This window comes from Lissotriton helveticus, chromosome 2_1, assembly GCF_964261635.1.
Source record: "Lissotriton helveticus chromosome 2_1, aLisHel1.1, whole genome shotgun sequence".
Classification (NCBI taxonomy): domain Eukaryota; kingdom Metazoa; phylum Chordata; class Amphibia; order Caudata; family Salamandridae; genus Lissotriton; species Lissotriton helveticus.
Window position 1 is genome coordinate 531,509,603 of NC_136059.1, and position 24,530 is coordinate 531,534,132.

At 44.3% G+C, this 24,530-nt stretch overlaps 1 protein-coding gene across 3 annotated transcripts in view; it reads left to right on the forward strand.

Moving 5' to 3' along the window:
* PIK3R1 (phosphoinositide-3-kinase regulatory subunit 1) overlaps positions 1-24,530 on the forward strand; it is a 112,178-nt gene that overhangs the window by 71,206 nt on the left and 16,442 nt on the right. Inside the window, exons 1-6 of one of the 3 annotated variants that reach the window (XM_078675188.1) lie at positions 216-377; positions 3,728-3,820; positions 7,561-7,635; positions 11,144-11,275; positions 11,978-12,179; positions 12,301-12,380. In XM_078675188.1, coding sequence (XP_078531314.1) covers positions 233-377; positions 3,728-3,820; positions 7,561-7,635; positions 11,144-11,275; positions 11,978-12,179; positions 12,301-12,380 — 727 coding nt within the window. In that variant the 5' untranslated portion in view covers positions 216-232. Of the gene's footprint in view, positions 1-215; positions 378-3,727; positions 3,821-7,560; positions 7,636-11,143; positions 11,276-11,853; positions 11,872-11,977; positions 12,180-12,300; positions 12,381-24,530 lie in introns of those variants that run through there. The other 2 variants (XM_078675187.1, XM_078675189.1) reach the window with 2 other exon arrangements.

Sequence of the window (24,530 nt, forward strand, 5' to 3'; positions counted from 1 at the left end):
GCGGGTCTCATCTTGCACTTGTGAGCCCTGCTGGCAGCACTTCAATGCCAGGTATGCTGTGGCCTCCACACGCCGCCGTTGCCGTGGAGCCGCGCGGCCTGCCCATTGGCCGCCTCTGCCGGGTAAAAATAGAGCGGCGGGGAGGCTGCCTGCCTCCTGCCTGCTGCCGGACGAGCCGCCATTCGCGCCTCTCGCTTGCAGCTCACAGACCCTGCCTGGCCCGTGCGAGACCATGATCACTCTAGCCGAGAAGCTGATCCTAGATTGTGGCAAAGGAATCTGCAAAATGTCCAAGCTCCTCAAAGGTGGACTCTCTGCTCCCAAACTCTGCACCGCCCTGCAGCATTCACCGAAGCCGAAAGGCCCTTCCAAAGCAGGTACCCAGGCCGCTTGGCGCTCCGAAGTTTGCTTGGGGACCGCGTGAACGTGCTTCGTTTCATTGTGTCGGTGACTGCTGCTTCCTGCAGGAAGCTAAAGGCGCAGAGGGACTCCATTTGTCATGGCTTTAGTTGGGGGTGTAGAAGTTCATTCACTTCCACGTTTGCCAACGGAAGGCTTGTTTTCCTGCTGAGCTGCCGTCGTTTCCTGGCTGGTTTGTTGGCCGGTTTGTTTGTGCGTGTGTATGTGTATGTGTATGGGGTATGGGTTACATTCACAGATCCACTTTTGATGCTGTAAATCAGCATTTTTGGTCTCCAACTCGTTGATTTTATGGAGTGCCACCCTGCTTGCCAAAGGGGTAAACTGTAAGGTGCACTGCATCTGGATATAAGAAGTTCCTGCTTCAAAGGCATTGAATTGAAGGATGCAGATGGATTGGATTTAAGTGAAGTAACGAGGAAACCCTACTGTTGTTAATATGCTCATTGTTTTACTGTTGTAACCTATGTTAGCACGGTGCTTTCAGCACCCGCCCGCCCCCAATAACCCAAGCCGATTACATGTCCTGGAACTTTATCATAAGTTTGAATAATAGTCTCATCTGTGTCGTAAGTTCTGCAGTATATTTGTAATTATCAGAGCAAATAACCATTTTGGATTCAACCCGGTCAACAGAATGCCTTGAATGCTGCTCTGACTGTGTATGTAATATGATCATATTCTTATGTGACTCTACTTGTGCTGGAATCCCAACCGCCTCAGTACAGAACATGTTATGTTAAATCTTAGTGTGATCACAGAATTTGTAATTGGTTGGAGGGACGTTTGTAGGGGTTTGGTTTTGTATGGGCCATTCCTGCAGTCCTGTGGAATTGAAAGTATTACTGTTCCTGATATGGCCCCTGACATGATGGTGGCCATTGTTGCCCGTTACTGCATGAGCCGCTGATGATAATTTTGCACATACTGAGTGTAGCAGGGTTCTGCATTGCTGTTCTAGTTTGCTAGTTGCTAGGGGGCCCTGTTTGTGTGGAGACCGTTTTTTTTCTCTATACCTGCAGGATTGGTCGCACTGGATTTGTCGACATTTGTCGAGTTTATTGGGTTTGTCTGTAGGTTTCTGCAGTGAACTGAGGTTTGGGGGCCAAGTGAGTCTCGGTTTGCTGCTTGATTACAAGTTATGTGACCAATGGGATGTTCCAGTTTCAGGCACCTTGGAATCCTAAGGTACCTCTGCTTGTGCAGGCATTCTTTTATTATTAAATGGGGCGAGGCTCTTTTGGGGGTTCCTTTTCCCACTAGTAGGGGCCATTGCTACTTCAGTTGGTTTACATCCTGTTCCTCACTCAGTTTGAAGCTGCAGCAATTGACCCTTTAGACAGATCTTCTTTAAACCATAGTCTAACTTCTTGGGTATCAGTGGGTGATGGAGTGCTAATCACTGCACTGTTCGTATTGAATGTGAATTCTTATGGACTGTTGAGTTTATCTTTCCTTTTCTATTCCTACAATGCTATACTCTCCCAGTTCCCGGCTTATAACATTTCTTCTCATTTCCTCTCACAAGCCTGAGTACATGTTCCCAGTCCACCCACTGATGTGCACTATATTATTTCTTAAGCTTCCGTCCATTTACTTCATCATTAAATTTCCTTGCCATCTCTCTGCATATTTTCCCTGTCTTGGATGACATGGTGACCTCTTTCCTGTGTTCAATTGCATTTTACTCGCGTGTTGGGCTAAAGGCATATTGGTATCACAGTGGTGGGTTCATACACTGGTAGGTAGCCTTCTAGCAAGAAGTCCAGAGTCCATCAATGTGATTGGCTCGGCAGGATGTATACGTTTTTCAATTTCTGATCATTCTCGGTTTTTACCATACTCCTTGACACAATATTGAAATCGGTAAGCATTTCTTGCAATTGAACTGTTAATACCCGTTATGATTTATATTGCCTGTGAACATAATTTTGTCCTAGCATAAAGGGAGGCTACCACACAATTTATTTAATTTCCCCAGCTTTATCCTGGGTCATGTATGAGACATTCATTTCGTTAAATGCTGCATCCAGTTCGTCGACTTGACTGTTTTATTGAAGCACTTCATTGCTGCAGGAAATATAGCTTTTAGCAGGTCCCCGCAAGGTATACAGCAGTGCTATACGTATCACTGTTTGAATCGCAATTGTTCTTACTTCTAAAGATTCAGACGCAGTTAACAGCATTGCACATGCAATACGTCCCCATGAACTCAAGATATACGGTTCCCCCCCCCCCCTATAAGACCAAAGCAGAGGTTTTACACTATGGAGCACGGTGGAGGTGGGTACGTAGTAGGCAAGCAGGATGCAAAGGTGCTTTAGGGCGAATCGCAAACCAACGAATACGGCATTTTTGTTAAACTTTGTAGAAATGAATCTCCTTCCTGCTAGCCTGTGTTGACGGTGTATTCCCGTGGATAGGCCTAGCCTCTTCTAGACTGGCACATCGTCTTTGCACTCTGTGCGTCCAGTTAGACCGGCCACAGCAGAGACATGATTTTAGCGTAGCTCAGCCCCAAGTGTCCTCCTTGGCCAATGGCAGCATCTTGCAAAGGTGTCGAGATTTACAGCACTCCAGTGCTTCTTCGTGTAACGTTCTATGCTGCACCTAAATAAATAAAAACGCACAAATAGGTGAAAAGTGTGCCAGTCTGTACCATTTACCTAGAAACCTCAGTATTAGAAATACTGCTCACGTCTATAAACCGCCAGCCCGAAGTGCTGCTGTTTCTTTGCGTGGACCTTTCTGATAATCCGCAGACCGCCTTTTCCCAAAGCCACAATTCCACAAAGTCCTTGCTGGCCATGGTCGGTGACTCTCCGAAAGCTGCCCTTTCATTGGCTCACGCAGCTCAGGCGTGGGCCCAGCACCAAGGGCCGCATCAGTGCATTCATTGTTCGTAGTGCTGCTGCTGTGTGAGTGTACGGAATGTGTGAAGAGCAGAGACCCCAGCAATCTTATATTTAAATTGAACCCTCATCAGGACAACATACAGTGATGTTTCGCACCACACGGGTCCTTTTTTTGTTGTGATTAAATGAAACGTTTGTACGGGTGAACAGGAAGCTAAAATGACAAGTTGCCATGCTGTGTGGCTTGTGTGCGTGTTTGGCTCCCTCCAGCGGCCTAATAGGGAAACTGCTTTTTTGCAAATAGATATATCAAAAACTGTTTTCAGTTTTCACATTTGCTTAGACTTCACACGAACGAAAGATTACACAGTTTGTAAATATGAGGTTTCAAGTTGTTTGTAAATGCACTTGAACATTATGTGATTTAACTTGTTTTCTTTTTTATTCTACAGCCTTTTCGTTGCTAGATATTACGGAACAGTTTTCGCCCCCTGAGTGTGCACCTGCATTCCTCATCAAACTGTTGGATGCCATTGAAAAGAAAGGTAAATGCACTTTGAATTATGTTTTTAAAGTTATTTGCCTTGAAAAATTAGCTCACTTGATGCTGGTATTTTTTCTAGCATTTGACCAGAACTATTCTACTGTCTAATTGTAATCTGCTGTTCTTTGGCATATATCAGAGCAGAAGGAAAAAGCTTTTTCCTGGTGCATATTTTGAGAAGTTGCTAGGTGTTCTTGTTACCAATAGATTATTTGGTACCTGTCTTCCATCCTAACCTGTTACATACAAATTGTCGAGAGCTCATTCCTTACTCGGGAGCCTATTGGTTTAAAGCACTCTGGCTTTTACCACTTCCAGCTGCTTTGGCTTATATTTGCTGCTTTGGCTTATATTTTGTATGCAAGGGACGAGCAGCCTGACAGCATGGGTGGCCTCCCATCTGGGAGTAGTAATTGACAAGGACCTGCCTTTTTTGCAGAACACGTTAAACCCAGCTGTACAGCAGAATTCACCCTTCCACATAGTTGGGAAAGCCCCCCACCCCTTTCATAAGATCTCCTGCTAGAAAAGGCATAATGCAAACGCTGGTTCTATCCAGGATAGTTTATTATAATGCCTTATTAATTGGCCTACCTAAATATCTGACCCTCTGTTTGCTGCAAATGTTTCAATAGCAGGCCGGGATGGAAGTGACAAAAAACTCTGCGAACTTCCGCAAGTGGTGGAGTGCAGCGCGAGCGAACTGCCGCTCGCTGGTCTTCCTGCCGCCCACGTAGATATTCTACCAGAGCAGCAGCTCGTGCTCACCAACTTACAGTTGACGAGGCGGAAAAAACTCTGCTGCACTACGCGCATCTCAGTTTTCTGCACTCCGCGATCTGCGCAGACTGCAGAAAGCTCTGCGAATGGAATCCAGTTCACCTCCCAGGCCTATTCAGAAGGCAGCTGCTAGTTTGATTAGGGGATTAAGGAGAAGCTCACATATCTCTCTACAACATCGATCTCCCGATTGGTTGCCGGTGCATAAGAAATACGGCATTTGTTTCCATGGTGTAAACCTTTCCGTGATTTACGATCAACGTGTCCATCACTAGTCCAGACCCAGAGATTTGTGAAATCTAGACAAGGGAGCCAGTCCTTAGTTTAGCCATGGTGACACTGGAGGCTTGGAGCCGTTTACCTTTACGTTTCCATCCAAATCTGGTGATTAATAGAAGGCAAGCCAAGGCCTTCCGGTTTTCACATAATCTTTAATCGCTGGATCGAGTGATGTACAATTTATTCTTTGTCCATGTTTTCTGTCTCTGCTGTGTACGAACGCGAGGACATCACTGCTTTCCCCTCAGAGGCACCTGGACCCTTCTTTCTTAAGTAGCTGTTTTCGCTCTTTGTATGGTTCCAATCAATCTTTCTCCTTGGACAACCATGAAAGTATGGTGTTGAAATTGTAATTACTTTCCAATTTTCCGTGGCCCAAATGGAGTGACCACTTAATATTTAAAAAAAAATTGCACATAAAAAAATGTAGTGTGTGCAGCTATTATTTGTTACTGTCATTAGACTAGTTTTCAGTCTTGGAAAGGCACCCAACCTCCTAAAACCAAAAGACATCCGAAAGGGAAGCAGCCATTCTTTCCTAAATGCTGTCATTTATACCCATTCTGCCCTTGTCAGTCATTGTACCCGTTCCTTATGGGATACCAGGCATGCGCATGGGATACCAGGCATGCGCATTTTTCCCTCTGCAACGAGCCTCTTTAGCATATGTGAGATGTGTAGGAGTAGTTCTGTGTATAGTTTCAAATGTATTTTGTGGCATGTGTGTGTGTGTGTGGGGGGTGTTGGCAAATGGAAGCATCGTGACGCTATGTTCTTGGTTGGGTGTATGCTCAGTTTAATTTCTACTTGGTTATTTGGATGTTTGTTCATTGCCTAAGTTATGGTTAGTGACGCGTCATCTACTTATAAAGCAAGTGTATGTTGTGACACATATAAGCCAGAACTGGTCTTGTTGCCCCTTTTCTGTCGGACAATGCAAACTTCTGTTAGGCTGATGCTTTAAGAGATGCCTCTCAGTACTGCCTTCAAAGGCACTAGTTTGTTGATCGAAAACCGGTTACTATAGTCCTAACACATCTGCATAGACAGGCTACATGTCTGAACAATACATGCATGCATGGTCGGTTATCTGTGGAAACCGTACCCATTGCATTATTCGGGTGATCCAACTTCGGTTGTATTTTACAGTTGCTTGCTTCATCAATTAAAAATGCCAGATAATACGGTACCGTTCCTTTCACATCAATACAAAGGAGAGGGGTGAAGTATTGGGAGCATCATCAAGTCTTGCTTGCAGCTGTGGTGTCAGAGAATCCAGCATGTGTCTGGCTTGTGGTGGTGCAAAGAGTGACGCGTACATTGGTGCAGTGTGTGGGGTGGAGTCAGGGGTGACGAGACTAATAGAAGCCCTACAACATGTGATGAATGGTGAGAGAGAGAGATCCGAGAAGAAGGCGTCCGATCACCAATCTCTTTGGTTATGGTAAGAGGTCCAGCATCAGGAGTCATTAGAAACCTGTAAACCTGGGATGGGGCTGAGCCATGGGCTGTGGCAGGAAGAGAGGTGTGCCATCCAGGGTGATGGGAGACGGAGGCTTGCTAAGGGCTGCGAAGAAAGGTACCGGTGGATGATGGACAAACACTGATCTGGGGCTCACTGTAACCCACTGTTACAGGCCTGATTTTTGAACTTGGTACAAAGACAGGCGTGTTAAAAATAAAATGTATATAAAACATATGGCTGCTTTCCACTGTTCTTGAGATGGCTCTGGTGCTTGTGAGTGGGGCAGCAGAATGATGATAAACAAAGTTGCAAGGTTTGTCGTCTATAGGTCTACCATTATGACAGGATGGTTGGTGTACACTTACTTTCCCTGCGGTGTACCACTTCAATTCTGACGCATTCTTAAAGCGTGTACCACTTCAAAGTATACAATAATATACTAAAGCCTATTTCGATCCTTCGAAGATGACCTCTCTTTTTCTTAGATTTAAAAGCACACAAAAAATGAAAATGCAAAAGTGTAGTGGATGTTGATGGGCTAAACACTGTCCACTACTTTCTACCTTTAGTCGCAGTCGTCAATGGCCCTTGATGTTGCAGTGGTGCAACTCTATCAGAATAAGGCAGCGTGCTCACCAGTTTGACCAGGGGTGTAAGGAAGCAAAAACTCACCTTGCACAAACCTTCGGAGCCCCCGAGGTTAGAACAGTCTGGTCAATGGATGTGTGGACATTTCTACGCCTCCCTCCACTTGCGAAGCTTACTGTGCCTCAGTGGACCCCGGGGGTCCCAGCTTTACCTTGCTGATAGGACTGCCAGAGGGCTCTAGAGAGATGTCGAGCATTCCTGCAAATGTAAACATTGTACCAGCAGCAGCTGCCCAAGTGGGTGCGGGTGTAGAATCGAATAGAGGTGGCTTTGCGCGACATACTCTGAGTGGGTGTGAAATTGTGAGGGATTTTTTAAAGGTAGAAAGTAGGCATAAACAGTGGTTCGTGTTGCACGTGGGACTGCACTCTTTCCCTACAAAACCCAGCGACAGCAATCTAGGAAGAAAGGGGCCTAGGCCGCCGTGTGTTTCCAGCTACTGCAGCATTGCTCTGATCTAAGGGCGGCTTACATGGCCGTGTCCCTGGTTTAAACTGAATAATTCGACGCTTGCATTGTTTTAGATCCCGAAAGGTCTCTGAAACCACGTGTTCTCTTTTATTCTATAGGATGGGACTCGCCAGCACTTTACAGGACGCAGGGGACGACCAGTGTGGCAGACCTGAGACAAGTTCTTGAATGTGGTGAGTACCTCTGCTTCTCTTGAACTTCAAGGCGCTCCCAGCAGGCTGTAGTGCTTACAGTGTTGCATGTTAAAGTGCTGATTTGTGATTTATTTATGGCCGGCTTATCTGTCCTTGCCTTGATTTGAAAAGTGATTTTATATGCTGTGCAGTCTGGATTATTTTCGGTAGGTGGCAGCGTTGTGCAGGGATGAGATAGCGGTAGCAGCAAGCGACCGCATGTCACGGCTCTAAAGGCCAGCATGCTTTTCGCAAGAGAGCTTCAAAGGAACATAAAATGTCCGATGGCGTGAAATGAAAGAAGCCATGTATTTGTTGAAGAAGCGTCACACCACGGTGGTATGCAAGCCGTGATTCAGTGAGCCCGTCATTCATCCCGGGTGTGCCCTTCGAACCGCCCCGAGCCCCATAGCTTCCGGTGGAGTCCTGGCTTCCGGCGTGATTGCATAGGGTGTCCGCTGGGCGCCGCTCTTGCACTGGGTGCACGCCTCTCCTGGAGCTCGTGCCGTGGGTGACGGGCCTGTCAGCCAGGAGTGCTACATTCGCACCCAGGGTGCCGGCTGCTTCTAGTATCTGTGTCGGTTCATAATATTGACACCCTCAACAGCGAGCTGTCAAAGGTCGCGCCGCTGCTGCCCGAAAGTGTGGGCCTGCACTCGATTGTCAGCACTGCAGCAAGTGTTTGTTGTGTCCACAGTCTAATGACAGATGTGTGCAAGGAAGCCTGGCAGCCACGCTGCATCGCTGTTTCATCTCACGTGGCGCTGCGTTTTCACCTTGGTCGGGGCAAGTGGAATTTGCCTAGAAAGATTTTAAAGTTGGCAGTGAATTAATCTCGAAATTGACACTTTCTAAATTAAGTTGAATTTTTGTTTTTAGTGTTGGAATGAATCCGGGGTTGTGCTAGTTAACTGGAAGCCAGTATGCCTTAATCTAGTTTGTTAAAGTAGTTAATAAAGTACACTTTGAAAATGCGCATTTTTTTTCCTGAAGTGCATGAATAAAGATTACATATTTTTAATTTTCCCAAAACAAAAGATGAATTCGAGTCTCTATCACTGCATGGTGGAAGTAACATGCTTGCGATGGTGCTCTGCAGAACGAGCATGTCTCGGGTCGGGTTCTGTGTGTTACTGCCTTATGTATACATGTGTTAAAACAGAGCCAGGCAGAAGGTTCTCCAGTAAATCGCTCTTAGCAGCCCCTCTGTTAAGGTACAGAATCCCACACTGCCTCGATAATACTCGAGCAGGGCCACAGCAGGAATTGAAGAGGTTAGCTCCACCATTAACCTCCAGCGCTGCCCATTGGCAGCACTTTGTCTGCTCAATCCAGGGTACGCCTATGAAACCAAAGGTGTGGACGTCCACATTTCTAAACGAATGCAAATGGTATAAAGCAGTGGGTGGTTCTTGGCCTGTTGACTTCTGTGGAGACCCCACTTAATCATTACTGGAAACCGGGGACCCCCTCGGAATCTTTATGGGACTCCGGTACACCCCACCGAGTCATTAGTGGAAACGGTATCCCCGGCCTAAGCAATTGCAATGATTTGACCCGCAAAACAGTACACAATACAGGAACAGGCATTCCTCAAAAATACATGATGGAATGCATTGTTTAATTCAAAGATCTACTTTTTAATTTTAATGGGATGGTTGGAACTTTCCTAAATTAAATTGAGCCAATCCGTCGTCCATACGGTTTTATTTGATGCAATTGCACCGCTGCTCCCACGATTCAATCTGAGGGTTCAACTTTTGTTTTAGCCCTCAATATCAAATTCATTCATATTTACTGGACTTTTAAAAAAACTTTTTGACATTTTGCTTCTTTATTTATATATCCTTTTTTGATCTATTAATATGTAATCAAAGCAGTAGCAGAGCCTGTAAGTAGGCATCATGGGTCACAGGTTAGGAACTGCTGGCATAAAGCATTTGTTAAAGTATCTTTGGGATCGGACTTTGTGTTCCCAATTACAGTAGAAACCTAATGGGTTTTGCGAACTTCAGCCGCCTTAGGAAACTCGATAGGCCTAAAATAGTCAATCTTGCTGGGATGGCTGTCCGTTTCTAAATGGCTATCCAACTCGTCTTAAGTGAGGAGTTAGCGTTTATTAGACTATGTTCTCGAGTTAATGTGCTTAATTAATAATTTGGACGCAAGTTATGCAAATACCATCCAAGTACAAAATTCACAGATGTTCGTTGGTGGTCCCGATACTGTAGCCTTTTAGTTTCTACAGCTGATGTATTGTTAATCATTTCTTGTTGTAATGTATTTACACTCAACACATTCAGCCTGAAGGGTCTCTTGACACTGTTGACATATATATCGCTGTTTTTCTTATCCAACTTTCACTTATTTCATTAGCCTTGAAAGAATAATCGGCTGAGTGTCCCTGCTAGGATCAGTGCTTCGCTATCAGTAGTGAAGCCGGTGCAGCCGCACTGGAGTCAGGAGTGTGAGTGGCTGACCGTTGTTGGCATTAGGGCTCATGGCACACTTATTACACCCCTGGTTGGATTTTGAATTTGACCTTGGGGGTGAAGGAGATCTTCATGTTGAATGTTTTGGTCCATTGAGGCACCTCACCTGCCTCAGAAAGTTAAGTTTATTGTGATTCACAAGGTGTGTGTCCAGGCCTTGCATGGGTTTTGGAAGCGCGCATGGTAGCTATTTTGAAGCCTGCAGTGCACCCTGTTCTGCTGAACACAGCAAGTACACTTACAAGGTACAGTTGAGCTAAAATTGAGATGAAAGGAGCATCTCTCCAGGCTTCCCAAGATTCAGTTGTTTCAGCCCATCTGTATAATGTCTTCAAGCACTTGTAGTCATTGCAGCAATAAATCCTAAAATTGGTGACAGTGGTCAAGAACGGATCTTGGCGTCACTTGGATACCACACTTCAGTACACCTGGCCTCTGTATTTAGGGAAGGGTGTACAAGAGCTTCCTCTGTCCGACTGGTCCAAAGCCTAGGGGATCCTGTTGTGTTTCGATAACCAGTACACCTCTTCCACCTGGGCCACTGCAGTAGGCCAAGAGCAAACACCAGGAATCAAGGTTGGCATCTCAGTGGCACAGACTGTTCAGATTGGGGCCCTAAGGTAATTACAAATGCCCATGTGCACTGTAACTGTGTACAGATGCTCCCTCCTTAACACCTGCTCACGAAATATGGCTTTAATATGGCTCTTTTTAAGTGTTTACTACTTCCCATTTTGTTTGTGGTCTGATTAAACCTCTTGTGTGGTATGAACTATGGGGTACTCCACTCTAAGAACATCATGTGTTGTCACTGCATGTACCTAAAGGACAGTAAGTAGCTGAGTAAGGTGATAGAAAGTTGCTGTGACTTGCATTGCAGTTTTTCTGTTGAACGGCGTAGTCTCATTGATGAGGTAATCACAGATCTCTCTTCTTATGTGACCGTTTGGACAGACGTAATCTCACTGAAGCTTTTTTTTTGTGCCTATCTTGACGTCTTTGCTCCTTAATTCCAGATTCTTCTTCGATAGAGTTTGACCAGCTTGACCTGCCAACTTTGTCCGACGTTTTAAAGCGGTACCTCCAGGACCTGCCGAACCCCATCATTCCAGCCCCAGTGTACGCTGAAGTCCTCTCCACAGCCCAAGGTACCTGTGAGGGAACAACCTTGTTCCTTCCCACACTCACGGTTTTAGCCAGGGCCTCCAATATGGTTTGTGCTTCTCGTCTAGCTGCGGCTGCTGGCTTTGCCATGGGCAGTGCTCTCCTTGGCTTTGAGCTGCCAATGGTTAAAGCTCTCAAGGATTTGTATGCAGAGAAAGCTAATTGGTAACGTTTTTATCAGCGCTGGCAAGGGCGATGCCTCTGATGGGAACACTCTGTTCTCGGGCTCTGCAGCCGGCCTGGGGACTGGTCCGGGGGCCTGGCCTGCCTGGCCTGCTGCAGTAACCCGATGGAGGCTTCCTTTGAGAATCGAGGCCGCGAGCGCGCATTGTGTCACATGTTCAAGGAACAGGTTATAGTGGTTAATAACCTTCAGTGAGAGAATGCATCCTGTCTCCTCTGTCGGCTGCATCTCCGAGCTGACCAATCCCACGCGACATGAACCAGAAGGCAGGCGTCTCTCTGAATATTTTGTGGTTTACACCAAACGCCTCTTCTGTTTCCATCTGACCCATTATCTTTGGTGTCTCTTATGCTGAGAGGGCGCTCTGTTCTGGGGAGTGGCTCTACGAAGATTAGGGTATTTTCGCTTTCCAGATTTAATAGCCTATAAAAGAACAGTGATTAGTTTCTGCAGATCGCTGGATATTGTGTCAAAAACTGACCTCGTGCCTGTTTGTTCGCAGAACTGCAGAACTCGGAGGAGTGCGCGCAGCTGCTGAGGAAATGCATGCGGTCTGCTAGCGTCCCTCCGCAGTACTGGCTCACCCTGCACCACCTGCTCAAGCATTTCTTCAAGCTGTGCCACAGCGCCAGCAAAAACCTCCTAACGGCAAAGGCGCTGGCGGACGTCTTCAGTCCTCTGCTGTTCCGACCTCAGACGCCAAGGTACGTGCAAAGCCCTGCTGTGTGTCTGTCATGCGTCAGGAATGCTTGGGAGTGAATCTTGTCTTATCATTTGATTTAAAAGGATCGATTTTAATAGGGGCTGTTTGTTCATGTTTTGCAGTCCTGAAAATGTTGAACACCACACCAAAATTCTAGAAGTTCTTATTACTAGTGAATTGAGTGAGGCGCAGTCTGCACCAGGTAATTTAAGCTTTCCATATAATTGCACAATTATTTTTTTTCTAAAATATTAATGCATTTCAAGAAAGTTGAACGTTTGAAGCTGCCAGGGAGGTTCGAGCCAATGCAGCAGTTATCATTGATATGTCATAGAAGAACGCTTATGTGATATATATGTTCAGAGTAGGTTTGGGGTGCAGGAGAAATAGTTCAGTTACCTCTGTATGTTAACAAAGAGGACATAGATTTATACATTTTACCGGCATTGCTATCAGAACATTGATTTTATGTTCAGCATTGCAGACTTAATCCAGTTTTGTTCTTAGCTTGCATCGACAGGCTTTGCTTGTTAGCAGTGCTGTCGTTTTAATTACTAAATAAAGTTTAGAGAAAACCACATGTCTATGCAGTTATGATCTTCCAAATGAGATAATGGGGTTTGAAAGGGGCAAACATGCAGGATACAGACACTTACATAAAATGGCACAGAAAGGATGTTTCCGCTGACCAAAGGGTTTAATTTTTGTTTATAAGAAAGTCCCCCAGTGACCTCTGAGCTTGTGTGTTATGTTTTTTCAGTGCTTGCTGCACATTTTTCAAAACGTATTTCTTTCTGGTTTGGGAAGTTCAAGCGCAACTGCAAAGTCCATAGTTCATCTGTATTAATATTAAATGTCTTTGTTTTGGTAACTTGTGTTGTGTACAAAACTAAAGCGTCTACTCTGTGCTCGTAGCCAGAATTGGTTAATGTAACTATCCACACATGGAAACTAGAGCTTGCCTGTTTGCAGGCTTGGGGCAGGAAGTAGCATGATACGTGGTTGGTTGTAACTTAGTTTTCAGATAATTGGAGTATTTTCTTTAAATGCGAACATGTTGAATGTATAATTCTGGTTGTGCTAGAAATAATCTGCATGGAGATGTGTTTTGTGCCTATAACACCAGCCTTCGTATATTAGTTGATTTAGAAAGACACGTTGCTGGCATATCCAAGCCTTCGCACCGCAATAAGTTAGGAAGCAACCAGGACAACACAGTTAGTAACTTGTTTTAAACGTACTGAGATGAGGCAACCTATGGGTTGTGAGAAGACGTTACACTTGAGTGTATTCTTTTCACTTCCACGGAGAAGGCCTCTAAAGGACTGTTTGCCTCTGAGATATCCTGATTTGAATAGGAGGTGTAGAAGGAGAGCGGTAAAGTAAACTTGGCATCCAACAGTGCTAGTGTGACAACCTATCCCGAGTGCTGGCTGCATGGCATAGAGCATAGCGAGATCTTGGCGTACGTTTCTGTTATTCTTCTTCCTCCATTTCGAAATGCTATTATAAAACAAGGGATAGAGGCCTGGGGAAATTGCCATGCATAGGAGAATTGTAACCTGCAAACAAAGGAAACCGATGAAAAATTGAGTTACAGCATATTTATTAGGTAGATTATCTGATTTACCCCAAGCAGCTATGTCTTGTCGGCCTTTTTAGAAGATGACCGAGAGGGCATGAGCCTTATGTATAAAGACGGGGCCTTGCCTTCCAGTAAAAGGCAAATCTTGTGTCGTTCAGGGGTCCGGTGGATGCCTGCCTAAATGGTGTCAAATCAAGAGATGAGCTATACTGAACCACATTGAAAAGATGAGAACAGGTACAGCATTCGTGTCAACACTTTACACTGCTCCAACATTAAGGTTGAAGCCAACTTTGAATTCGTCCCAGTGAGCAGCGATCCAAGTACTTTTAGTATTGCTAAAAATACATGCCTAAGTCCTCGTCAAGTGGAAAAAATGATCATTATTCCCACTGTCCTGCATCGGTTGACCCACAGACCTACATAGAAGAGTGCTGTGCACAGGGACTCTACGATACGAAGGCTGTTGCATGAACGCAGGCATGTAGAATTAGTGCCCTGGCCTCATGCTTAGCACTGCTGTTTCTGCTGTACCGCCCAGTGGCAGATATCCCAAACAAATGCTAACGGAAAATTGCCTGTAGACTAGCATTACCATAGCTGTTCAGCTGAGTAAGCTTTTTGAGACTAATTTGGTGCTGCTTATGTTGCATATTAGAGTGCTTTGAAAAACAGAAGATCTATTGGGAAGTGGGCCGCTTCAGCCAGTCAATGACCGTACTGCTGAAATATTGATTACTTTACTACTGCTAAGATTACGTAATGTCTAGTTTCCTGCCGTCTTCATATTCTATAGCTTTTCTCCTGTCTCTGCATCTGCCTATATATTTGTTTGAAACCACTGCACTGCCTTGTGTGAAGTACCCCATTTGCTGATACATATAACCTCAGACTAATAGAATAGTCCGTTCCACACACAGACTCCAATATCATTGCAGCACGTCTTAAGATTCATTAGTTGTAGCCCCCTAGCAATCTGGTTTGCATAGAGTATATATATATTTCGATATAGTGATCACTTGTTAAATCGTTTGTTCAGCCCATAAGGCTTTTTTCCTAGCTTTCTTTTTTTGCAGTAGGAATTCCTTACCTGATCATTCTCACCACTTTACTTAAAGTAGCACACCTGCCAACCTTTGTTTTATTTGTATATCATACCGCAAGCCACTCAAAATGCATCTTTATTGCTTACCTTTATCCATAGTGTCTTTCTCATTGCTGAAGATCTTTTCCCTTTCCACCCCTTCCATAAACAAGAATTGCAAAGCCTACAGGTCTGGTGTTGGCTCCAGACTTTTGCCTTTGTCAGTGCTTATGTTTTTTCATAGTTTTTGCAAAACTTCATTGATGGGGAAGCTGAGGGCCTCCTCAGTCTTTGTATAAAACATTTGAAGCCTAAAAGCAAAAATACATGTATTTCAAAAAGTACACATTGCCCTAGTAGTCTCTAGCACTAAAGGGAACTACTTGGTGTGTGGATGTGCTCCTTATGAAAGAGAATAATACTGTCACTCATGGTGTAGTTAGCCAATGGCTGAAGTGGGCTGACCCCACCGCCCATGCTGTAATGTAGGGAAGAAGAATATGAATAACTACAGACTAGTGGATGAAGGTGGGTGGCCAAAAGCACATATAAATGATTATATTATTTTAGTAACACCATACCTAAAAGCACACTGCTTTAGCATCCATGTCTGTTTTGGTCTGTGCACATACTAGGCTCTTTTTCACAATCCCATCACTATATAGAAGTCATGGTAGAACGTAATTTATGTATTCAATATCGCCTCCTGTGCAGAATGCATTTTACACGCATGCTTATCTGCATCACACAGGTAAGCTGTCTTTCAGCACTGCACAGTGACAGGGAGCTGAAGGTGATGGCCCTTAAAGCCCACGTGGAAGGTGCTGAGGTCACTTTAGCATTAAGATGGGTTGATATTTTTGCAATTCATTTTCCACAGACGCGTTTTGCTAATTCACTGGAAGTTTAGTATGGCTGGTGCAATGCTTTGTGCATTTCAAATCGAAATAGTCTGTTTTATGTCCGTGATATATTCACTATTACTCTGATTCAAATAGCTGCCCCGTCACACCCAACTTCTCTTTTTTCCTCAAAAGCAGCGACCAGAGTGGCTGACCTAGTCACTAGGAGAAATTGTATTGCCCTCTCACCCTTATGACATCAAGCAACGGAGATCATAGAGTGACGGGTCGGTCTGTACACTAATGCCACTTATAATCAGACCCCAGTATTGTAGCTGACTGTATGTTGCATGAAGGTTGTTTTTAGGGCATCATGCACTAAGTGGTCAAATCCAAACTGAGGTGTAAGAAGTATGTGGACCACTGGGATGGATCCCAAAACTTAACAGAGGTTTGATTTATAAACGTGCAGCACAACTAAGGCTACTTGGGAAATGCTGTTTTTAAATGGTGCTCAAAGCACCTTGTGGTTCAGGCTATTATTGTGGAAGAGCATTGTTCAAGGCCTCATCCCTTTAATGTGGTTTGTGAGAAGGCAATGTTTTCAACTCGGACCTTGGATTCTTGATAGGCGTGCAGTCCAGATTGTGACCTGTCAGTGTTGTCAGCGCTTGTTTGCTTCATGATAGGTGTGTAGACCTTTACAGGATTCGAACTCTTATTTGACCTGCAAAACTAGCACATCATGTATTGGTACCATACCGTTGGCACGAGCGATTAAACTAAAGAAGTTGCAGAGAGCCTTGTAAATGCACTAGAGGCAAAGGAGACATTCATTAGATTCTCCAAACTCCATGTTGTCTTGACAGAATAAGTCCATTATGGTCTCAAAAGATGTCTTCCAAAACGATTTTTGGATTAGTTTGAGAAACGCCTCCGATGCACATGTAGTGCCTAGATATCGGGGTCTGAAGAGCGGTCCACAGTAAAATGCCCAGTGCAAGAGTGGCAAGCAGCGGAGCCGGGTACGGCTCATGGAAGTCATGCAATGTGTTGAAGTGCTGCTCTTCAGTGGACCACTTTCCAGACCCCAATATCTCAACGCTGCATGTGCACCTGAAGCATTTCTCAAACTATTTCACGAGTGGGTCCAGCCAGTTGTTGTTCCTGCGGTTGGCGGGAAGGTGCTGTGGGCTACCACAGGCGCTAATTTTGTATCAAGGACAATATTTAGCTATGTATTAAGGCCTGATTCCAGTTACTGTTTGTAGTCTGGTGCTGACTATTTCTTAAGGAATTCATGTATAATGATTTCTAGGCATTCTCTCCGGCATAACTTGTTGTGTCCTGATAATGATCCCCATGTGCTGTTAGGGATCGAAACGTCGTTGACTCTAGTACCTTGACTTAAATGGTTTACTCGTTATTTTAATATGTGCATAGGTACTATGTTGTTGTGGCTCACCCACTGTGTGTACTTCAGCCACATACTGTTCAATGTCTGAGTTCTGATAGTCTAAATGACTTATGTTGTCATATATTTCCCACTTCTATATTTCTTATTAATTTTCTCGATTCTAACAAATAAACTATTCGATTGTGAATATAGAACATAGAGACCATTGTATTTCTTTGTAGTATTGCTTTATATGCCTTCTTGTTATGGACCACTGTTCCTATAGAAATTAGATGTTTTTAAACCGCAAAACTGAAACTTCGGCTTGAGTTTTTAAACAGACGTCAGTTTTACCGTTTAGCCTACAGCATCATGTAAAAAGATTAGGATTTGAAAACTGGGGGAGAGGTCTTGGATGTACTCTTCTTAGAAGAATCAATCTCGAGTGGGGCGCAAGTAAGGGTATGCTCATAGTTTGGGGTAATACATTTGTGCATTGGACCTTGCCTTTAGGCTAGGAGATGTCAAGGGTATGGCCTGTACCTGTTGTTGTAATAAAGGGGTGAAGATTACTTATTGCACATTGAAGCAATCAGTTTGCCCCTTGTGTTTTTTTTTTGTTTCATCTATCTTTTTCTCCTAAGCAGGCCCCAACTTCATGAGTTACAATGCATAATTAAATTGGAGATAGAATGTTTGCTCCAGAAGGCCTTGCTGTAGTTGATGGACTACAGAACAGAGTTATTAGGTGAATACTCTTCTGAAATCATGAGTCATTGCAATATTACACTCCCTGATATTAACTTATTTTAGAAATCTCAGCTACTGTTGCCAGATCTTTCCCAGTCCCATTTTTGCATTCAGTCATGTCAAAGTTCTGTTTCTGAAAACATCCCATTTTTGTCACTTTTGTGACATTTCATATGGAAGTATTGTATTAATCTTTAATCTGGGCCAGGAGATTTCTGTTTTGAACAAAGTGGCATTTGGAACCCACCATGGGTTTTAAACACTGTATAATTGGAGGGTGTTGGGGAGAAACGAAAGCATGTAACCACCAATTGTATGCTGTCTTTATTTATTTTTTTAAATACTTTTTATTGAACAGTGGTCAGAATTCACAAACATGTTCATAATAATAAATTGCGTTACATGCGTTTGCAATGGCATACATATTCTGCTATACAAAGACGATGTAAAAACAAGTCACTTTTGGAGTCCACCTATCCCAACCTCCTGTCCCGGCAACCTCCCCACCTAACTAGTTAATGCCTACCCCGAACACCCTATAACCCCCCCCCATCACTGCCAGATTTTCTCCCATTTCTTGGGACATCCCCGGCTTTCATAGATTGTCCTTCCTGCCGCACAGCACCAATCCATGTCCATTTTTACTGAGATTTTTGGCGGCTGAGTTGCCCCCCATGCTCCTGCAATATTCCTCTTAGTGACCATTGCAGCCACCAGTAACCAGATTCTCTGATAATTAGGTCAATTCTGCGCCCTGACACACACAATATATGCAACTGGCATCTATGGGGACTTCTTGCTCTAACACTTCGGACATAAACCGAACCACCTTCTTCCAATAATTCTGTATGATCCCATAGGATGAGAAAAAAAAATCCTGTCCGAGTACACCCCTCGGTTAAAATATGCCCAAATTTAAACATTAGTGTGCTGGTGTAGTAGGACCTATGCAGTATCCGCAATTGGGCTAGTCTGAATCGTGCCTGGATTGCCACCTCTCTTGGACTTTGCACTGCCTCCACCCAATCATCATCCTCTAATAATCCCACCTCGGATTCCCACGCCTCTTGCAGCTTGAGTAGTAAGTCCAGTGAGTTGTTGACAATTTTTATATATGTACAGGACAATGCCTTCTCCGGAATTGGGTCCAACAATAACCTGTCTGCTAGTGGGCTATACTCTGGGATCTGATCCCCATCCTTAAGGTGGCTGCCCAGCGCATGCGTCAATTGCAGATATTTATAGTGCTCCGTAGGTGCCAACTGGAAATCTTTCTGCAGCTCTGCAAACGACAACACTGCCTGTCGCCGCCTCACATCCCCTAAGCGGGCCATATCGATACGTTTCCATTTTGAGAAGCCCTGTAGTCGACCCACCATCCAAAGCACTCTACTGACCCACAGGGGAGTCTGTTGCGTTAGCTGGCCCTCCCAGCCCAAGAAGTATACTGTGTCTTTTGGGGGAAAAAATTGTGCTTGAATACATGAGACAGCGTTCTCCAGTCTCTCATCCCGTTTCTCTCCCAGAACTCCTAAACCGCAATAATATCCCTGTCACTGGTAAAGAATGAAATCATACCGGCCTTGGGATATACTTCTTGCAGGTTATGTAATTAACAGCCATATAATAGTTTCGTACACAATGGACATCAAGACAGGTACATTGGTCATTTCTGGCAGTATCGGCTATCATTGGCATTATCTGCTTTTGAAGCTGGGTTATGTCTGATGTCTCGTAGATAGGGCTGCGGGTGTTGGAGCTCTGCATACTCCTCAACTCGCTCCCTAGAGAGGGCCGCATTTTTCATCCAGTGACTATCCAGTTGTTTCTTTCCTATCAAAAGTAATATTCCCACCAGGCTTTTAGTCCATTTCAGCATAGTTTAGTGTATCTCATGAGGACTATCAGTCGGGTGCATTCGATCATGGCTTCTGCTATCTCAGTTATAATAATGAAGACATCCTTCCAGTAGTGGCAGATTGGCGGGCATTCCCATATGAAGTGAAAAAAGACCACAGGTTAGCATGGGCATTATGGGCACTGCGTCGAGCTCTCTCCGTCAATTCTATCCAGGTGTTGCGGTGCGCAGTACAACCTGTTGAGGAACTTAAAGTGGAGGAGTTTGTCTATAATTGATCGATATGAGTTTAGTTTGAGAGCAACAGTATCGTTGTACATCTGCGCCTATGTCTTGCTAAATATACATTGTCCACTTCTCTGGAGCTCTGTTCTCTATGCTTGTGCATATTCACAAGTAATTTGACCTTTATCACTTTTAAAGTTCCTACTGTCTGGTATTCAGCCATTAAGATTATTTACAGCTCTATCAAGGTACATTTGTGGATGTCCAATTCAGTTTTATTTTTATACCATTGTGTTTAGGCTTCCACCCCACTCACTCTGGCGGGGAACAGAATGCCAGCATGGGGCAGGCAGGTTCTAGTTACAGCAAAGACTGATCCCATGAGGAGCAAGAGTCAAGGCTGATTTGCATATGGTGGGTCCAACCTGGGGTGGCATGGTGAGCAAAAGAACAATGGATTAAACCCAGATCTCCTGGCTGGTTTGATTTGGTAAGCTGACACGGGGGCCACTTTTACCTGCTTTCATTTTGCATCGGCGTAGCAGCAGGGCTGCTGCTCTTCATCCTGTCTCCCTCCTGCCGCCGCTGCAGAGGCCAACGCGGCCGCTGAGCGGAGGGAGACTCCATATCCCAGCTGCCCCAGAACCGGAAGTGACAGCGGAGCGCCAGGAGGGCAGGAGGCGTCCATAAAACCACAGACGGCCCCAGCATCGCGGAAGCGCCCGGGGCTAAGCCCGGGCAAAGGGCGGGCCCTCTACGGCCCTCTACGGCCCTCTACGGCCCTCTACGGCCCTCATCGGACATAGAAGGACGGGACGGGCCACCTCCCCTGTTTGTTTGGCACCAATATTGGAGGTAAATTCCTCACTTGTAAATTCCCTAACTATGCCTAAGCCCCAAACTGGGGACATGTTCGACAAAACCCCCCTTATTACAACTAGCCAACTGTTCCCCCTGTTCAGAGACGTGGGTAAAAACGCACCTTGTCAATCCACGGTTGGGGTCTCCCAGGGATGATTTAATTGCACTCCCACCATCTAGCCTTTCCTGGTTGGATGACTTAAATAGTCTGTGTAAGGCAAAGTACGTTTCTGCAGAACCTTCCCCCATGTTAAAATGCAGCAGCTTATCACTATGTCCAATGGAGCTGAAATCCTTCCCTGAAACCCATAAAACCAACATCTATAGCGCAATATCTCCCAGGGTTACATCTGCCAAAAGGAAGCATGATGGGGACGAAGAAAATGGGACTTTTTCTAATACACAAAAACTAGATAAACCATCTTTAAGTCCTATACCACCTGTAATTATTTCGGCCTTCATCCCGCCACCTGTTGATAACTTGGACGACTTATCATCATCCTCCCATCAGGCTCTTTTGCCTATGAGCGAACATCTGGTCAAATCCTTAATACACCCTCTGATTGACAAAATCACTATGTTGGGGGAGAGGCTGACGGGGTTGGAGAACTCAATTAAATCTCACCTGAAATCCTCAAATCATGTTGCAACACCTCACTGCCCGCCGACAACCGCTTCTTCAAACCTGCCCAAAATGACTACATCTCATGAAGCGGTGCTTACTCAATTACCAACCCCCTCCTCCTTGATGCCAATTGTTCCGAAACCCCCCCGAAACCGACAACAGCGCGTCACATTCCCCCCAAACATGTGCGCACCACCCATATACACTTACCTCCAGAAGCAGCGCCTTTTGTAACTGTTCTCTCGGGAGTCCCTGAACTAACACAAGGTAAAGCTGAGAGACATAATGACCTTATGAATAAAGTCAAGTTCTGGCTATCCAAAAACAGACCTCTGCCCTACCACCTTGATGGTCGAATAATAAGCGTTCGGAGGGTGGGCTGGCTTGGACCCCTCAAAAAAGACATCATGGGCGATCTGATCCTGATACAATTTAGGAGCAGACACATTGTGCCATATATGCAGACATGGTTATCTCAAAAAGGCGATGGACTTATTTCTACCTGGAACCTGCATGACTTCTACCCTAATACGTCTTACATGCTTTCCCCCAGACCTCTGGGCATTGACAACAACCCAGTGGGTAGAGGAACCCATTTAAGTAATGGCAGTAGTTTTCCGGTGGCTTTTAATTGTCTCAAACCGTCGTATAACAGTTTTATGTATTGCAATTACTAAATCTTTTAGAACACTGTTACTTCTAATGTTCCCTAAAGGCTGTGTAAAGCATGTTATTACAAAATTTTGTTATGCTTAAAGGGAGGGCTAAAGTTTGCTTTTTTTTCTTGTTTTTTTCCTTTAACTGCGTAATTTAAAGCCAATATGTGGTTTACTTCAAAATGAAATGAATCTTTTGTCTGTATGCTTTTATGATTTTTAAAGTTAAAATCGAATAAAGCCTTTTTTTTTTTTTTTTTTTTGATTTGTTAAGCATTCTGTCCATTTGTTGGTGCAGCATTTCTAGTTACAAGAGTATCACTGAGGAGGTAAAGACTCTGTAGGGCCGATAACCTATTTGTTCCAGCCAAAGTGGGCTCTGACCTCTGTAGCCATTTGCAGTCCATGGGAAGTCTTGAACAGTGCATCCAAGGGTAGTTATCTTTTTGTTGTTACCATAGCTTGCAGGTGTCCGTTTTGTTTAGATGTTGTATTGTTATAACCATAATGTCCATTCAACTACGGTTTTAGGGTAATAGCTACTATATCAAACAATGGCTTTTGGACATGTTACATTAGTACTTGCTGCAAAGCCCCGCCTACTGTTAAATACACTTCTGTTGAAAAGTTACAGTTCATAGCAGGCGTTTGCATGCAGTCATCCATATTCAGTGGCTGACAACCTTGCGTAACTATTCCTGTGGTTGAAAAATGTTCACCCTGATCTCTTCAACTGTGCTGGCGACCTTCTATGTGGAACACTTGACCATTGACTTGAGGACTTTTGGGCGAGTCTGGGAATAAATAAGGGTGATAAGTGTTTTTTAATCCTGATGGATCAGCTATTCGTTCATCATGCAAGTCTTGTGCAGAAAAACCAGCTAACCAGTGAGGTACACTTTTACTGACCCCACCCCCTTTCAAAGTTGCTGGAGGAGGAAAGTTGATGGTCCAGTGGGTTCTGGTTTCTGGTTACGGATTTTAGCTTCAATTCTGCTGAACTACAAAGTTAACACCATAGCATTTGTGACTCTGCAGTTATGATACAAGCGCACATTCTGTTGAAATAGCACCTTTTTTTATGAGTCTGAATTTTGACCCCGTAAATGGATTTGCTGCAAAATTGGCAGCTGCTTGCCATAGTCAGCTAAAGTCCTGCATGCCAATGTTTGTGAAGATCCGTGGATAGGAGAAAAATTTTATGGGGTGGGTTCAGAAAGTGGTGTGTTCCCATTTTAGCTCCATGATGGAAATTCTGCTCTTGCCTACAGCAAACAGTAATTTAAAAAAATTACACCAAACTTGGCCTGCAAGAAGAACTATTCTCAACGTGTGCTTTCTTTGGTTCTGTGTAAAACCTTTCAGTGGCTTTGGAGAAACAAGCGCAATAAAAAAAATGCCCAGTAACCTATAAAGGGTTAATGCTTTTCTGTATCACTGCCGTTCAAAATCGCAACTCTGAAAATTGCGGTTTCTATCAAACACATTTGAATTTTATTCTCAAATGTCATTAGCAGAAGACTGGAATTTGTAATTTTTTCCCCCGCCATCATAAAAAAATCATAATTTTTATGCTTTAGAAAAAAAAAATCCACAGCAATAGGATAAACATCATGCAAGGGCCAAATCCCAGGGTGGTGCTGATGGGCACCCAGAGGAATGGGAATATGGGCCAAAAAAAACTGTTTGCTGCAATAAAATAAATGTTAATGAAAATCACGTCGCATGACCGCCATTTGTGGGCAACAAAAGTCACCATTTTGTATTGAAAACTGCAATTTTTCACTAATACTAAAGAAAATGAATAATTCCCGTTTAAAATAAAAACAATTGGGTACGAAAAATAACCAAAGGGTGTGCTTAGCAGGGGTTGGCTGCCCGTGTTGGCCAGGCCCTGTGATCAACCCCTGCTGCCCATTGTCAAAGGCATGTACAGTGTAGGTTGGGCTGTGTGGCGAGTGGGCCATGCATAGGGGGGTACAATGGTGTCTCTGTGCTTAGAGTTGAGCCCTTTGGCTAGTCATCCCTGCATAGTGAGGAATAACAAATTGAATTATAAAAAAAACTAAAATTTCACTAATTTAAAATGTAAAAAAGGAAAAACCGTTTGCATTGTTACGGCCCTTGCATAAACCGTCCAAAGTACTGAAATGCGCCTCTTGTGATTAGCGATTAACACAACCCACACCATAACTCATCACCTAAAAATGCTGAACAACCCACTTTTGCCAATTACATAGGAACAAAAGACAGACTAGAGAAAAACACTGAGTAGGGTAAGATATGGCTTGCGTTTACGTTGCTAGAAGGCGAATTTCAGTGGTTTCGTGTATTGGAGTTAGAACTGTAATGTTTGTGTTCTGTTCTTGAAGGAGTCCTGTTGTAACATCTCCGCTGTTTCTCCAAGGTTTTCAAGGACCCTTCGGTTTGGTAACAATTAAAAACACGCCTATATTTAGCAGATAGCTGG